This window comes from Pseudopodoces humilis, chromosome 5, assembly GCF_049639895.1.
Source record: "Pseudopodoces humilis isolate 2021_Gansu_Grassland_sample_001 chromosome 5, ASM4963989v1, whole genome shotgun sequence".
Classification (NCBI taxonomy): Eukaryota; Metazoa; Chordata; class Aves; order Passeriformes; family Paridae; genus Pseudopodoces; species Pseudopodoces humilis.
The window spans coordinates 38,627,170-38,645,394 of NC_142204.1; the positions used below are offsets into that span (position 1 = coordinate 38,627,170).

General features: G+C 45.4%; 1 protein-coding gene across 1 annotated transcript; it reads right to left on the minus strand.

Annotated features, from left to right (window-relative positions):
- Positions 1–138: 138 nt before the first annotated feature.
- KCNMB4 (potassium calcium-activated channel subfamily M regulatory beta subunit 4) lies at positions 139–18,217 on the minus strand. Its single transcript, XM_088055620.1, has 3 exons — positions 17,829–18,217; positions 8,536–8,663; positions 139–938 (listed from the first exon to the last, which is right to left on the minus strand). Exons 1-3 carry the CDS (start codon positions 18,165–18,167, stop codon positions 770–772), a joined length of 636 nt encoding a protein of 211 aa, XP_087911746.1. The 5' UTR covers positions 18,168–18,217; the 3' UTR covers positions 139–769.
- Positions 18,218–18,225: the final 8 nt, after the last annotated feature.

Sequence of the window (18,225 nt, forward strand, 5' to 3'; positions counted from 1 at the left end):
AGAAAAACTGTAGGGACTGAATACCACTGAGGCAATAAAGTTAGATCCAGTATTTAATCATCTTTTCCAATAATGTTTCATTTTTTTTAGAAGTAGTACTTCTGAGAGATTTCTACATTTCATCACAGTGGATGGGCAATGATGATTTTATCTAAACAGAAAGTAAAGTTTGAATTTTAAAATTAAGTTCTACACAGCAGAAAAAAAAACCAAATCAGCACAATGTTACGTTTGCCTTACAGCTTAAAAAAAAAAAAAAAAGAAAAAAACCTACAAAAACAACAACAAAAAAAACCCCCACAAAAAACCCAAAGGTTAAAACCCCCCCAAAAATAAAATTTTATTATTTTGGAAATATGTTCTATCTAAAGTTAATATTTTAAATATTTAATATTAAACATTAGCAAAGATCACTTTGTGGAGATGAAAGTAACATCATCAGGGAGTTTTATAAACTGTCTCAATTTCTGGGTAGCTGCTCTTCAGCACTAACAGCACACAGGATATTTGGTGCAGTGTACAGCATATTTGATGCATGTAGATTTTCTCTTTGTTTTTGGTAGAATATACTTATTTAGTGCCATAGCAGAAGAAGCATCTAGCTGGCATTTCATGGGGAAATCTCCCAAGAACAATCCTGAGACAAGAGCAACTCCACCACAGATCAGGCCCTGGAAGGAGATGCAGCCGGGTGCCCCTGCAGGGGTGTCAGGTTGCCCCACCTGAGACCATCTTGCAGGTTTTTCTTTTCCATGAGCAGCCTTGCCACTCACAAATGCTTCTTCTTTTTTATTGCCTCTGCCCTGACAGCCAAGCTCTTGGCACAGATGGTCAGGACCACAATGAGGACTCCAACCAGGAAAGTCACCACAGGCCAGAGGAAGCAGTGCAAGAGAACAGCCTCATCATGGGTGCGCTTCAGCATCACATCATCCGGCCTGTGAAGAGGTGGAACAGAAGATGGAGAAAATAGAAATCAATATAATATCATCAATTCATCATAAGTGGGAGTCATCTAACATGGTAAGAGTAAAGGTGCTTTATTTGCCAAAGGCTAAGTGGACCATTTCATTCACTGCTTGCACTAGACTTTTGCCACCAGCACTCATGGCAGATTGTGAGAGCTTTCCACTTGCAGTGTTTACAGGCTAACAAGTTCATCTGGATTAAAAAAAAATTAAAAAAAAAAAGTGTTGGTGCTTTACATCTTCCAGGGAACATGGTCATCACAGACAGCCATGAGAGATACAGTGTCACAGTGACCATGGATTGCAAAACCACTCTGGCTAACACACAGTACCAAGCAGCATTTATACATTTATACAGCATTTCTACTTCAAATGTTATCAGCCCCGTGAAATGGATTTAAACAGTAATTAAAGCTTTGCTTTTAGCTTTGAGCATTGCTGTGTCCATGGGCTACATGGAGGCTCCTGAGGAAGCAAGCCCTGGCTGTGGTTTGGGTCTGGGCAGGGAGCTGGTAGCCCAGGCTAGCCCAGCTGCACTTGCAGGCAGCAGCCTGCACAAAATCTATCCCCACAAGAACTTCAACCTGCCCCGGGGTGTCCAAGGCTCCCCACTCAGCTCCTTCCCAGCAGTGGCTGTTTTGGCAATGAGCTGTGATTTGGCGCTGCAGACAGCAGTGCCTCAGGAGACTCTGCAGCTCCTACGGGGACAGCTTGGCAAGACTCCCACGAAGGTCTGAACCTCCTTGCCTCCACCAGCAGCATCTAATACACAGTCCTGGTGGGGTCTGTGACAGGTTTATGCATTTCCAAAGGGAAACAGAGGGAGCAGGAGAATTGCAGGTGGACACATCTTGAGACATTTGGAAATTTATCTGTGCCACGTGTCTGAAAGGTGTGCTGTCCATCTGCCTCTTCCAAGTTTGGGGTGTTGTTTGGGAAATGGGATGGCAGGTTTTCCTCAGCTCTGGCTCTTTCTGCTCTCCCTTGCAGTTTAATAGTTATTAAATTAATCTTGCAGCATTTGCATTTTGCTCTTGCTTTCCCATCTACAGCCAGAGACACACAGTTTGCTGGAAAACTATCTGTAAAGGAGAGAAACAGACTTTCTCCAACTATAAAAATATCTATAGTCTTGACTCACGTTGGTCCTCACTTATATTGATCATTCCCATCGCATGTCGCTTGGCCAGCACCACCTGACTCTCACTTCTTGGAGCAACAAACCTCACAGCCTGAAATCCTGGCAACCCAGGCTCATCCAAAATGTCCAGGGAATCAAGGTCTCCTAGCAGAGTGGCACATGGGAGCAGATACCTGTTCAATGGCTGTGCTGTCTCTCTCACAATAGCTTTGTCCTGACCAGAAAGTAGCGCTAAGAAATAATTCTCTGTCAGGGATGAGGAAAGAACTCTTTTTCCTTCAGTGAGACATTGAATGGAGATGCTTGCAAATATACAGTTTTATCCATCCTTAAGGAGCTACTGGAGCCAGACTGCCAAAGCTATGTCTGATGCCAGATTTAATTACACCTGCATTTGCATTTGGGGGTCTCTCACCCAAAATTTCTGTGTGGAGAATCCTCTGCACTGTGCCAGCCTGAAAGTCCCCAAGGCCGCACCGTGCATCTCTCTTTGTTTCTGTAGTTAGGAGCAGAATAAAATTCTGATTGTGAGCAGCTCAGCTATATAAAATTTGAAATTCAGCAGCATAAAAAGATATCAAAAGAATCTCAGGTGTATTCAGCAGTCGAATGCATGAATTCTGCACAACCAAAATTCTCCAGATATATAAGCAGGCTCAGGTGCAGACTATAAATTGAATAAAGCAGTATTAATTTTATGGGTGCAAACTCACTAACCTGTGCACCTGAACAGAGAAATCCTTTCACAGGAGGTCTGAGCCTGCTCCCTCACAGTTACTGTGTCATCACCTGTGAATAACACAGTGCTAATTGGCAAGGAGGCCATAAGTAGGCAACACTCAGTCTTCACAGTTCTGAACTTATTAGTGACATTGAATTTTAAGTATTTTTTTTAAAGCAGATGTTAGTTCAAAAATAAGGGACAAGCAAAAACCTAGAGAATTGGATTCAATTAAAGGAAAGAAAGTGTGATTGGAGAAAGGAAGACATCCTTTTGACTGAATCTTAAATGTTTTGAAAACCATAGGTACCAAAGGTAGCAGTGATGGATGTCAAACACCCATTATAGATCTGATTGTGACTTAGTAATTTAAAAAAGTTTCCGTTGTGGAAAAGAATCAAAGACAAAGCCTTTAAGTAAGTCTTGAGCAGAGGTTTCACTTTAGATGGGTATTACTGCTATTTTTAGGTACAGCAAGAGTCCCTGCACACTGGTGTGGCCTCACCTTGATTGCTGTGGGGAGTTTTGGGTGCAACAATATAAGATGTTAAGGTGTTGGAGAGAGTCCAAAGGAGGGACATGAGGATGGTGAAGGGCCTTGAGGGGAAACCTCGTGAGGAGTGGCTGAGGTCACTTTGTTCAGTGTGGAGAAGATTGAGGAGAGACCTCGTAGTTCCTCATGAGGGGAAGAGGAGGGGCAGGCACTGATCTCTTCTCTGTGGTGTCCAGTGACAGAACTCAAGGGAATGGCCTCAGGTTGTCAGGGGAGGTTCAGGTTGGATATCAGAAAAAGGTTCTTCACCCAGAGTGTGGTTGGGCACTGGAACAGGCTCTCCAGGGAAGTGTCACAGCACCAAACCTGACTGAGTTGAAGAAGCAATTGGAGAATGCTCATGGGCACACAGTGTGACTCTTGGGGATGGTGCTGTGCAGGGTCATTAGCTGGATTCAGTGATCCCTGTGGGTGCCTTCCAATTCAGAGTGTTCTGTGCTTCTGGCACTTGAAACACAGTAATGTAAATACTTTCAGTTTGCTTGGCAAAGCTAGAAGTTTTGACTTTTCATTACACTTTTTTAAAGGAGACCTGCCTGCTCCCACAGTCTGAAGGCTTGTTGTTTTACTTGGAAATGGAAAAGAAAAGGTGCTCTGTCCCCAGGGGAAGACTTCTCATGGCAAAGGCCTGTCTTTGCTGGAAGGCCTAAGAGCATCAGTTCCCTGGTGCTGAGGCAGTGACCTTGAACCCAAAGGAGGTACATCATGCCTAGAAACATGTTTCTTTTCCCTGTGAAAATCAGCAGATATAATTAAATTGGTTGCCTTGCTCCTGTAAGTAGTGTCTTTAAAAAATTTATAGATGCTCTGTGACTTTATATAGTACTTCAGTTCAAAGATGTTGGCAGAGGGGTTGTGCATATTCCCCCTAAGCTTGATTATTGGCAGTCTTCTTTCTAGCAATGCTGCCATTCAGGTTTTTAGTAAATAAAAAGCCTCTTGAGGGGATGCACCCAAAATCCTAACACCAGTTATCTGTGCATAAAACAGCAACAGAGGCAAGAGTGAGACCTAGTGGGACAAAAGGGGGGAAACCCCCAATGATTGCAAGCCATGCTCAGGCATTCAGACCTGGTTCTTGCTGCAAACAGTGATGGCCACTGTGCTGCACCACCACTGCCCAGCAGCAGTCCCAGGGTGAAACAACAAACAAACTGAAAAAAAAATCCTGAAGAAGCCTTTACCCTAACCCTGAAAACACAGCTTTCCCTTTCACTGTACAGACCAGGAAGAAGGAATTTTGTTTTCATTCCTAAAAGGTGAGACCAGGACTTATTTTTAGCAGGACTTTGAGCTCAGGGCTAGACCCTTGTGGAGCTTTGAGCAGGGCTAACTGGATTAGTTGTTGTGTAATACAACACACCCCTGTTAGGTTCTGCCAGGTAGCTCAAGCAGACACCAGGTAACACAGGCCTCCATCAGAGCCTTCAGAGCAATTACTGAACAACATGGGGAGAACTGCAGTGCAGGGATTTTCAATAGGTCATATAGGATCAAAAAGTTACAAGCACATAAACATTTCAGTCATCACTAATGAACCACACTGTGAACCTTCCGCCACACAACAGTAACTGACAGAGGTTCAGGCACAGGATAGGGAAACCTAACAAATATTTTTGTATTCAAACAATATGTATTTAAAGATGTTTGCAATACACTGATATTTTCCCCAGGGATATTCACATCCCTTTGCTCTGACAAGCAGTCATTTTTTCCCTTAATGTTGCAAGATGCAGAGATCCTCAGCTGGATGGCTGCATGCAGAGGCAGCACAGTGTCTTACTGACAGTAAAGTCCTCTCCTCCTCAGGCCCAAGCACTGCTCCACAGGTGGAGGGAATTAATTTAGAAGTAACAGAGTAACAGAGCAAACCAAGATTTATGTTCCAACATTTTACAGATGAGCAGCCCTACTACCCGGGCACCCTTGGCTTACACACATAATTATTCTGAGATAAGTGGGGACCCTGCAGGGCACCCAAAAAACATACAGGTTGTCACTAATCACTTGACAGGGTTTGCTTTCCAAATCCCTGATGAATTTGTGTACGGCATCCTGCAGCAAGCACAGAGGAGGCTGAAGTATGGCTGGCTCACCTGCTGTGCCACAGCAAAGGAAACACAGAGTGTTCTTGCATGTGGCACAAACCCAGAGTTAACAAGCAATAACACCACATAAATCAGACACTAAGGAGAAATTACTTGACACAGCTTGCTCTGCCTGTCTCTGCATGGCATGAGACAATGAGGTCTGAGCTCATGGCAATCTTAGTTTCTCTCTTTTTGTTCTTGCCATGGATGTCAATGAGAACATGAAAAAATAAATCAACAGGATCTCCCTCATCCTGCCTGTTCCCACAGGCCTGGCACTTCAGGGCATGCAGCTGTGGCCCTTGTTTGCATGAGGCATGATGGCAGACCCCTGGGTCACTTGGTGTGAGATCCAGAGCACCAAAACCCTGGAGCTCAGAGCCTTCTCAAACCTTTGGCAACAGCCTGAGAACTTTGTCTGAATTTGTCCTTTAGAGTCAGAAACACTGAAGGCTGATTTTTGCTGTGCTGGGTTTCCTTCACACTGGGGTATCACCATGTCAACAGACAGACACCTTCACCAGAGATCCAGAAAAGCAACTTCCCCATGCAGCTTGAACACCTTGTCCCAAAGCTCGTCAGAGAAGAGTGGGACAGTAAAGTTGAGTGCCTGCAGTGGCAAAGCAAAACCTCACTCTTCAGCTAAGCACTGAGCTCCAGGATAAGCTGCACATTGGTTCCCTAAGACAAATGTCAGGCAGCTAATTTTGCTGGGCAGTTTCATTTACAGTAATTAAGAATGGTTGAAATTGCTGAGTCTGCTTCTCATCCCTTTTGTATAACTTTGAACTGTAAGAATGGCACCCCTTTTTTACACCTTTTCAAAGTAACCTGTTGAAACCACCAAACTGAAAGGGAGATGTTACCCAACAGTACACTCTGCATGCAGCAACAGTTCTGACCATGAAGTAAATTCAATGGAGATGATGTTCATTCATTCCCTGTATACTTACCTAAATTTTATTCTGCTGTTTCAAAAGAGGGAGTATTAATATTACAAATACCACATTCTCTAAGGAACTGTTTACTGTATGTTTTATACAGACTGACAGAGAACAGCTAGCTTATCTATATAGTGAAAAAAATACTGTCAGAAAATATGCACACTTCTGTTTTGAAGGGAACAGATTTCTCCCTCAGTTTGTTATGGTTTCTTTTTGCAAGCTGCTTAGTCATCATTGCTCTAAAAGTATACCCAAGCAAGCACATTCCTAGTCAGCAGAACTTATCTCCCAAAGCTCATTGCTATCTCCAGAAGAAAATAGATGGTGTACACATTTTGGCTTAGACTATCTTCTGGTATCTCTGGCAGCAAGCCTCTCTTATGCTGTGTATGAATTGTTGTATGATCAGCAAAAGGCAATGTTTCAAGGCAGCCATTGTGCTGGCAAGAACTTTTAGCAGTATAGGATTCAGCATCTTTAGGGAAAAAAAAACCCTTCCTGAGTGCTGCACAATTCCTCAGTGCCAGCTTACATAAATGTCAGACACTAGGCAGCAGGCAGCCTCAGAAAAGCTTTGTCTTTGCTTCACCAAAATGTAATGTGAGAATCAGCTCACACAGCTCTGGACACCTACCACCCTGCACTCCTTTGCAGGAGAGAAATAAACATCTCTGGGCATCTGACCTGTATCAGGTATTTACTTTGGGGTAACATATAAGGTTCCTGTATCTCTCCACTGACTAAAAAAGTTAATTTTCACTTTCCACACTAGTTTAGATGTATCCTAGCCATGACTTCTCCTGCAGACAATCCCATGTTTCTGAATCTCCTGCTCACTTGGGCAGTGGGTGCTGCAAGTCCCAATTCTCAGGAGTACAAGGAACAGGCAACACCTGCCTGCCCAGAAAAACCAAAATCATGACTCAACTCCTGGTTACCAGCTGCAAACATTAGCATCTTGTGGACCAAAGGACTCCCAAAAAGGTCCCTGACAGGTCTGATGTCATCACACAGAGTACCCTAAATTTTAACCTCTGCATGCTGTAAGCAATGCTTCTTTCCCCTCTAAAGGGAAAAAATTAGCTACAAATTCTTGGTGGCGTCCCTCTGCAAAGAGTTAACCAGGGACAACGAACTGGGCATCCTGGGCATGCTGACTGGGTCTACAATCTCTCCAAGGAGACAACTATTATAGCCAGCCTAAGACAAACCAGAAGCCCCCAGGGTACTCAGCAGGACACCCATAAGAGAGTCAGGCATTTCTCCACCTGCCATCCATTTTCCTCCTGTTTGTCTTTCTGAACTGAAATATCTGGTGCCAACACTCACACACTGAGCCCTGAATTGCACCTGCAAGTCATGAGCTATTCCCTCATTTATTTAACTCCCAAGTGTTTGTGGGATAGGACTAACCTCCTGCAGCCACATTACCTTTTATTTCCTGGCTTATCACCATCAGAAAGAGACAGGAAAAAGGACTCCCTCCCCTTTCTGTTTAGTGAAGGAAGGAAACCACACGTCACCCTCACACACATTGAAGTCACATCAACATTGGCAATAAAAATAAGAACTGAAACAGATGGGGAGATGCTTTAGGTTACAGCTTTCTACTCTGCAAGCATGCATGAAACCTGGAAGTTCTGTTGCTGTTTACTACACATATCTGACCCATTAATCCTCTATGAACACAATTACTGAGTTAGTTTGTAGTGTTTACTGATCCCTACTTTTCCCATTGAACACAGTAGGGTTTCTTTTCTGTGAAGGAAAGGAATGCTAATATCCACACCAGAAATCTGCCATCTGAGTGTTAAAAGCCAAGATGCTTTTTGCTATAAAAATGGCATGTTTTAAAGAAAACTTTTCTCCGAGTTTTGTATTTTTACTTTAAGTGGTAAAAATATTCCTTTCCTTTCCATATAGCTTTTCATCAACAGAGCTGTCTTGCAAAGTTCTGCACCAGTGAGCTCTGTGTGATTAAACCACATTGCCCTGGAGGGGGTCTCTGTGTGTGTATATACATATGCATGCATTTATCTGTATTTTCAAGCAGAACCAATGGACAGCTGTTAAGCAGATGCATAAGCACTCCTGCCTAGCCAAATGGAGATTACTCACCTCAAGTGCTGGTTAAAATAGCATGTAAATGGTTGAGAACCCACTTTCTCTTTCCAGTATTTCTGCTTGTACGTGACGTTCTCAGAGTTCTCCTGATCGTCTCTTGCACAGGGAGGGATGTATGAACACTGCCAAGACACATTGCAGAACAGAGTTACTGCTGTGCTCAGGAACGCAGGGCATCACTTCTCTGCGCTTTCCTCATGATACCAGCGTGACTGAAATGGATAGAGAGTAATAAGCAAAAGCTCCAAAGAAACAGAAAAGAAATATTAGCTGATCGTCACTTCAACTGCTAATTATTCTGTGCAGGTACTGGAAAAGAATATAATAGTATTCAGAAAGAAAATAAAGGCTTTGCCATGTTTGTTCCACTCTTAAACCAAAACACCTCATAACATCTTGAGGTTTGGTATAATGGATGTGAAAATGATAATTTCATTTTGATGTATTCCTAGCCAGCTGCATGGATTAGATTTGATTAACTTCGTATTTTCAGTGAGGCACATAATCACAAGGTTTGTTAAGTACCATGCTAATAAATAACCCAAAGAGTGCAGCAAGCTTTCCCAGATGATGGGATATCTGGCTGATGTCCGCTGAACAAAGAAGGTATCCTTCCACTGTTACATCACAAGGAAAAAGAAAAACGGTTCACAGCCCTGCTTCAGTAGAAAGGTTCATCATCTGCTTCTGCTGTAGAGAAGTCAAGGAGAGTTGAGCATGCAGCTGAGCTATCTGCAGATCTCATCCTCAGACATCTGCTTCAAAGCCCAGAGATCAAGGGAAATCCCTCCCCCGACTTGGTGCCCTTGGGACTGGGCCTTCAGAGGCTCCCCTTTGGGACACATCCACACCCCCACACCCACACCCACCTTGTTCCCAAGTCTTTGACACACCACCCTTAATTCCTAGCCACAGGCAGTTAAACAACAGAAAACAAACTGTGCACTGAATCAAGTATCAACACTATCAGAGTTCAGTGTCCAAGCATAATCCCTCTTGTTTTTACCAGGCATACACACAGGAGATCATGGCAGGAGAGGTTGAACCACACTGAGTAACACAGCTGATCCTCCCATAACACAGAGGCTTTTCACCCTGCAGGACGTGGGGACGCCAAGGCTCCAGGTGCACACACTGAATTTTAATTCCTTTAAAATTGGGAGGTGCAAACAATAAAAAGTGACTGGGAAGGTAGCTAAAATGCCTCCTACTTAGGAAGGATGAGGAAGCAGAAGATGAAGGGTGTGGGAAGCCCCTAAATTGGGGGCCCACATATGATCACAACATTAATTTCTCCCCAGTATCCTGAAGGCAGTATCAGCAAGGAGAGCGATACCCTCTCTAACATGAGAATAAAGATCACCATGACTGACTGTGCCTAGTGAGTGCTTCCTGTCCTTCTGCAGAGGTTTCACAGGGGCCACTATACCGAAGATGTACAAACCTACAAGTCCATGTTCACCATACAACAGCTTAAAGGTTTGCCATTCCAAGAGCAAGGGAGAAATCTCAGGATTTTATTCCCTGATCATGTAAAATCTGACCACTTCTGTCAGCACTTGCAAGTGCTGCCACTGTCTTGCATTCTTCAGAATGAAAGAATCTGCAAGGCCTTCCTTGCTGCTTCCAAAGTGAAACCTACCTTTTCCACATGCAAGGATCCCCATTTTCACATGGACTCCTGTCTGGTGTTGACATGGCACAGAGCTCCCCTTAGCTCCATGTGCACAGGAGCCTAAACAAGGATTGTCCCAATGCTGATGGTGAAGGACAGAAATTAGCAGCAACTCATTTCTCTACTTCAGAAACCAGAATGCAGGATTTATCACATAATGTTATTGTCTTAGATAATACTCCTTGGTCAGCAAAATTTCTGGTTTGGTTCTCTGCTTTGGAAGCATCAAACACCCCCCTTTTTTCTCTCCACACTCCCAGTGCATAAACACATCTGTGCAGCAGCTGGGCAGAGTCAGAAAATTTGGCACAAAGACACCTGAGAGCACAGCTGGCTCTGCTGTGACCCCCTGACAGCACCAGCATGGTCCCCTCCTCCCTGCTTGGCCTGGGGTCCAGCACTTCCTCCACTCTGATGCTTTCCTTTATGGAGCATTTCCTGCTTTGGAAATGGCACCATATCCCACGAGTTGTGCACTCACTGCCTACACTGACTGTAATCACACTCTGCTCTTCCCAAGCCCCCAGCTTGCTTTCAGGGGCTCTAGAAAGAGCTCCCAAACCAGCCACTATTTAGCCAGCACACAAAATGCAGAGCTAGACAAAACAGCTGAGTACCAATAGATATTATGTTGCCAAAACTTACTCAGCTATCTGAGAACTCCCATTCCTGTGTTACTGGCTCCAGTACACATATTTTCTCTATCCTCTGAAATGTTTCTTCCTCCTGGCTAAGCCTACTGCTGTCCTCTGCTATGCAAGTGCAATCGCCCCACCAGTCCTGGTTAAACTTTCTCTGGATCCTTCAGAGACCTTCCACCCCCACAAAAGATTACTTGAATCCTTCACAAAGTTCATACCCTGGTGAACTGCTCATTAGCCCCATCCTGAGTTTCAGGCTTAGAAACAACCAGAGAGGTCTCTTTTCCCAAGAGATGCCCATCTGAAAGACAAATATCAAGCTTTAACAGTCCCCCAGGACATTTCATCACAGAGTGCTTCACATTTTTTCCCATCAGACCCTGTGCTGCTAGCTCAGTATGAAGATATTAAAAATTGAGTTTTTCAGGGCAGGGATTTTTCTCGGTTTGGAAGATGTAAAGGGGCCCACAGACAGTTTCTCCAGTCAACACTTCTGTATTTTCTCCTGCCAAAGCAGGACAGCATATGGGAGTACTGCCAGTGCCTACAGGAGGGACACCTGGAAGTTGGGCACAACAGTGAATGCTTTCCGTAACTCAAACTTCACACCGTTCTCTGCACAAGTAATCCCAGTGGACAGAAAGTATGCTGGACACATTTCTACCTCTTCCTCTTTATCTTCATGTGGAAAACACAAAGGAGACACCCAGGGTCTTGCCATAAATTGATGTGGCCTCGCTGCTTCAGCCCATCGGGGATTAACAATCTTGAAGAGAGGAGTGGTCCCTGTCCAAATATGAATCCCAGGGGCCACCCTGAAACAGCAACAAAATGTGATAAAGAACTTGAGCCACAGAAAACACCCAAGGTGCAATCCCAGTGTGAATGTATCAGCTGCTGCACGAACACTGGAGCTTGGCTGCCTCCCCAGGATGCCAGCACAGTCCCCACCAACCCGAGGTGCTTTTTGTCCCTTTCCAATGCACGTAGGGGGGATCTCTCTTTACTCAGCCTCCCAAGCACACTCCTAGGGCACTTTGCTTGACTCTATCACCTTCCAAAGCAGATTCATCAGGCAGATAAAAGGGATTATATCCACACAAATTTTGCTACTGTGAGTTGATGGATGAATGTGAAATAACATCCACTTTGGCAGTAGGCAGTTTCAGAAACATTAATTCTGTAGTACTCCTTTACAAGACACGGCATGAAATACTGGCATCAAAACATAAACAAATGCCAACTGAAAGCAAGCTAGAACAACAGTAAAAATGTCAGTGAACAGCTAATGCATCTTTACACCAAGGTTTTGTAGGATTTGTATCTGTCTTTGCTGCTGGATGCTCCCACTTCAGTCTCCCTGCAGATACCTGGGAAAATTCCTGGTCTTTCTGAACACTTCATGAGGGCAGATATTCTTCCATATCCCAGAGAAATAACAGATTCATGAACTCTTGACCATGGTTTAAGTTCCAGGTTGCATTTTGTTCTTTTCAAAGATCAATTCTTGCCAAATTCAGTCACATTTTTAATAAAAATAGACAGACTTCGTAGACTACGAGAAAGTTTCAAAGGTGAAGAGACATCCTGGCTCAAAGCAGAAGCAATTCAGCCTTACAGAAGACAAACCATGGTAATTCAGGAGCACGACTTCAAACTCAGTTTCCAAGTAACACATGGAGGACCATCCTCCTGGCTCCTGGAGAGCTGTGGGACAGAGCATGTACCATTTGTTTGGTGTGGAAAAGCCCCACAACATGTGCTGGAGTAGAGATCCACCTGCAGCCCTGGTGGACCCCACACCACAGCAAAGGGATGCCTAGAGGAGGTTGTGGCTCTGAGGGAAGCCCACACGGGAGCAGGGTCCTGGAAGGACCTGTGATCCTGTAGGGGACCCATGCTGGAGCACTTCATAAAGAACTGCAGCCTGTGGGAAGGACCCACACTGGAGAAGATAATGAAGAACTATCTCCTGTGGGAGAGACCCCACACTGGAGCAAGGAAAGAGTGTGAAGAGGAAGGTGTGCAGATGTGTGATGGACTGACCACAGCCCACATTCCCTGTCCCTCTGTGCTGGTGGGAAGGAGGAGGTAAAGAAAACCAGGAGTGAAGTTAAGCTCAGGAAGAACAGATGGGTAGTGGAAAGGCATTTTTAGATTTGATTTTATTTATTCAGTACCCTTCTCTGATTTAATTGGCAATAAAGCGTATTAATTTCCCTGAGTCAAGTCCATTTTTCCCATGATGGGTGAATTTTTCCCATAAAGGGTGAGTGATCTCTCCCTGTCCTTGTCTCAACCCACAAGCCTTTAATTATATTTTTTCTCCCTGAGGAGTGATACAGCAGCTTGGGTGGGGACCTGAAGTCCAGCCAGGATCAACCCACCACACCAAGCAATATATGAGTCTCCTAACTTTGTGTGTGTCTGCGTTCACTACTGGGTTACCTTCAAGGTGTGGGAGGGAGGAAGTGCTGCTACAACCATCCCACTGGGGCAGGACATGAGCAGGTGGACCTGTTCATCTTTAGTACAAAATATTTCACCCTCCCAGCTGAGTGTCCTGAGGGAATTGGAGCTGAGTTCTGTGTCTGGTTTTCACCTGCATCTGGCAGTGCAGATGATCATCATCAGCACAACCCACCCGGAGTGATCAAACCCTGACCCCTCACAGAGGCTCGAGGCACGGAGTGGTGCCCCAGGTGAGATGAGTGGGTGATAGGGTTTATCCATGGCCCCTGGGCTCGCTTCCAGAGGAATTGCTAGGCAGCATCTGCATAGTTTGCCTGTCACAGGTACCAGCCCAAACACAGATCTAATGCTTCACCAGAGGCACCAGACTCTCACAAAATTATTGTGAAGTTATATTTTGTTATGAAACCTCCTCATGGTTCATATTTACGAGAATCCAAAAACTAAACCAAATTCTATTTACAGGAGCACAGAAGAGATGACTGCACATCAGCTTGTCAGGTGGAGCCATTACACAGAGAAGTGTGACAGGAGCACAGGCAGGTGTGGAATGCAGACAAGGGGCAGCAGCTGGTTTGCTCCCTTGCCTGGAGACAAAGATGTGGAGAACCAGGTCCTGCTGCACAGCTGTTAACATCTGTCTAACCAGCCACTCCCCTAAGAGTTTCTTTGGCAAAACAGGGGGCAACTTCTTCCAACCCTACACTTAACTGCAGATGTCGGAAGGGAAATGCCTAAAACACCAGAAATCAGACCTTTTTAGCAGCTGACAGACTCCCCTGTGGTTTTCCCCAGGCAGAGCTATGGCCTGGTGCCTGCACTGGCTGTATGCGCCACCAGCGTACCCGATGGCCGGAGAGTGATAGCGACAAATTGACTTTGGAATTAATCCCTCTTAAGCCTTATCTCAGAGATTATTATTGCCATCAAGGCAGCTGAAGAAAGGCTACTGTCACTCCAATAAATTTCTTCCTCTGAGACAGCAATCAAAAAATAAAAATTAAAAAAAAAATAAAATCCACAGATCACTCAGACTGAACACAAATGTAATCGTGTCCGGTTCTTTATATATACATTCCTGGATTAACTCTGACCCAGCTATATAATCTTTTAAGAGCTAAAATGAATCCTGGGCTGTACAATGATGTGATTATCTTAGAAAGCAAGAGGAGAAAAAAATTTCTTTTTCCTGCATCTAGAAAAAGGTTTTTCCTCACTAGAACAGACATTCATATCTGTGATATGTTTATATGTCAGCCCACTCCACTACAGAAAGTAGATTTTTAATCAAATATGCCGGGGATTTTTGGGGGGAGTGAAGCTGCCAACTGATTTAGTATTGTTGTGTGTTGTAAGGAGCCAGAGCTATGCCTGTTCCACACTATTGATTTACAGGGAAAAACTGCTACCCTACAAAGAAATGCAAGGAGAAAGTAACATTTTAAAACTGTTCAAAACAAAATTGGTCTTTTTATTCCCTTTTAGCTAGTTGGAACAGATTAACATGTTATGTGTACATCTAAGTGCATGAACACAAGGAAGCATAGTGCAAAAATGTGATGGGAACAGGAAGGGTTAAACAGCTCTCTAAGTGTTTGTTCATAAATACATACAGGATCCAGATCATTAAATCCAGCAGATTCCTACTCTGTGGCTCTAACTAATGTATTTCAGCATAAAATCCTGAAAGCTTTTAAAAACAGTGAGATTTTAAATCAAACATTAAAGGAGAATATAACTGTTTGGATCTGCAGATGTTGAACTAAGGAAAAAATGGGAGAACCAAAGCAACAGATACAGAGTTCAGTCCCTTACAAAGGTATGTTCTCCTGATGAGACCTAACCAACTTTTCTTCTTATTTTGTATTTGTTTTACATAAGCTTCTTAAAGTAGAGAAAATAATTAGAGCACTTTTTTTTCTACAGAGTTTTCCACTAAGATAAATTCAATTACTACCAAAGAATACTGTTACATCAAAAAAAGGCATCCTTTCTGCTTGATCACATCTGGTAAATCAGATTTAATTCTCAGCAATCAATATCCCAGGGCAAACAGCCCACACCTAGAGATGCAAGGTGGAAGGTAAAGGATACAGATTATATTTGTAAAAGCAGCAAAGTACCACACACAGCCAACAGCCCTGTTGTTATTAAGAGTTTTGTTATTAAGAGTTAACATAAAATTAATTGTTAAATAAAAATAGCTTTCTGAGTGACATTTACAGACATTACTTCTGAAGCTCAGAGTGTTTCCCTGCAATTGCAATTCAGCCCTTGGGCAGGTGCAATCCTTCTCTTCCTACCACGCTTCCAGAAATGCAGAAGAAAATAGGGTTAAGAAGCAAACCCAAAACAAAACAAAACACTTGGACTGCTCAGAAAGGTATTGCTGCCACGGTCCAATTTGAAAGCTGCTGCTGAACCTGCAGATGTTGCCAGAGTTGCTGAGCCCTGGGATTCTGCTGGCAGTCAGCACTTCCCTCCCTTCTCCCAGCTCCCCTCCTTGCTGGAGATGGCCACAAGAGCCATAGGCTGTGCTCGGGGAGAGCCATGCTGCACCCTCTGCAGAGCCACCTCCTCTTCACCCCATAGCAAAGGGGTGACTTTTCTCCTGCATTTTAGAGCTCCCCCCTGCCCACTTGCAGATGGAGAGATGTTTAGAGAAGTCCTGCAGCTCGGACAGCCAGGGCACTCTCGGCACACCTCTGCAGCCACAGCCCTCTCCACAGGGAGCCTGGCAGCAGCGCTCCCAGGAAAAGATTTGCAAAGCTCCCTCACAGTCCAACATTTCATCTGCTTTGTGATCGGGCTCCATCCAGCACTGCAGCTTCAATCACCCATCACCTCTGAGCGGTGCCAGCAATTTAATCCAGATGCTGTCAGATTTACCATCCTGCTACTTACTCTGCTGATTTTTACCCCAACCACCTTTCCAAGCTGCCAAGGGGATAAAAGCAACCCCCAAGCCCTGAGTGTGAAACTTAACCTGCCTTCCAAGGGATGGAGCACACCAGCACAAGTATGACTGAGGAGATGTGAGGCTGCACATCCCAGCTTGACACCCAAGCACGCTTCCCAGCCCTGCAAACAGAGCCCTTAGCCCTTGGCACTATGGTACATCCACATCTCGGTCAAAGAGCTGAAATTTCCTTCTCCAGTACACTCCCAATTTCAAATTCTTTCAGGAGTAGGAGGATTCCAATGCATTTTTTTAATTCTTCAAACTGCTTAATAAGATCTCCTCCACTCAGGTCTGTGCTGTCAAGACCATCTTTACACAGCATAAAAAATCAAAGGAGAAGGCAGAATAACTGCCTTTAAAGAAAGAGAAAGCACAAGTCACACATCGCCTTGAGACTTCCCCAGCTTGCTGGAAGATGCAACTTTCACAAATTTTTCATTTGGTCCTTTTTCGTGTAGGTGATGGAGGAGTTTAAGAATCAAAACCGCACGGAGGAAACTTCTGTTCTGGTGCAGCCCCTTCCCCAGCGCCCCGCCAGCAGCGGCTCCATTAACATTTATTTCTCCGTGCGCTTTGGGGAGCGGCACTGGGAAGTCCACCACCCTCCGGGATGAGCAACGCAGCACTGCCCGAGCACACAGACCTACCCGCCGGCAGCAGGAGTTTCTCCTTGTCTCCCCACGGCCGTCCCGGGGCTCCGGCGGGCCGGCCCGGGGAACGGCAGCGGAGCCTCGGCCGCTCTCGCTGCGCTGCCGCCCGCCAGCTGCGCTCCGGACGCGGACGGGACGGACTGGGAAAGGGGTTGGACGCGGAGAAGCGTGAGAGAGTGTGTGTGAGTGTGTGAGTGTGTGTGTGTGCGCACGAATCACACTAAGCATAGTATACACTACAGTGTAATACACTATGTAGTACACTATACGTTATACACAGTATGTTATACTATGCTATATAGATTCATAAATTATCCCGATTTGGAAGGCACCCACTGTGATCATCAAGACCAGCTCCTGTCCCGGCACAGGACAGCCCCAAGAGTCACACCATGTGTTTGAGAGCAAACGCTTCTTGAACTCTGTCTGTTTTGGTGCTGTGATCACTTCCCTGGGGAGCCTGTTCCAGTGGCCAACCACCCGCTGGATGAAAAACCTTTTCCTAGTATCGAGCCTAGACTTTCCCTGAGATGCTAGATAGATAGATAGATAGATAGATAGATAGACAGACAGATAGATAGATATCGCTATCTATATATAGATATATGTGTATATATATAAACACAATATATAAAAAAAGATGTACAGTGCATAGCATATTTATAGATATACACTATAGAGACATACTAGATACACTACTTTTTGCTGAGCAACAAGCAGAGCGGCATTTCGGACGGATGCTCCCGCACTTCACTTACCACACCCCCACCTCCCAAAGGAGAAAACCCCGCACCGAACAGAAGGGCGGGCGCCAGGAGCGGTGAATGGGCACCACCACGGGACCACCGCCCCGCATTTCGGGAGAGGAGGGCGTCCGCAGGTCTCACCTTGGGGTTGGTGCGCAGCTGCCGCTCGTCCTCGTGGAGCAGGGCGGGTGCGGAGGAGCGGGAGGTGCGGACCAGGACCTGCAGGCAGGGGTAGCGGGCGGTGCCGCGGCAGGCGGCCCCGCAGGAGAAGGTGCAGGCGAAGCGCTCCCCCAGCTGCCGCACCGCCAGCACCGTGCAGTTGGCGGAGCCGCCGCCGCCCCGCTCCTGCAGCGCCGGGCGAAGCCAGCAACAGCCCAAACCCAAAAGGGAAAGCAAGCCGGCGGCGATGAGGAGGAAACCCAGCCGCATGCTCTTGTCCTCCGCCTCCGTGTACTCGTAAGCCGCCCGGCTCCTCGCCATCGCCCGGCTGCCGCTGGCATCCGCCGCCGGGCATCAGCCACTGCCATCGGCTAAAGCT

Bases quoted from the DNA above. Each gene is read 5' to 3' on its own strand.
- KCNMB4 (XM_088055620.1), bottom strand. From the start codon at position 18,167: ATGGCGAGGAGCCGGGCGGCTTACGAGTACACGGAGGCGGAGGACAAG. The intron at 8,664-17,828 runs GTGAGACCTGCG...GTGTCTTGGCAG, and splicing joins AGCTGCGCACCAACCCCAAG to TGTTCATACATCCCTCCCTG. The intron at 939-8,535 runs GTGAGTAATCTC...ACCTCTTCACAG, and splicing joins TATTTTAACCAGCACTTGAG to GCCGGATGATGTGATGCTGA.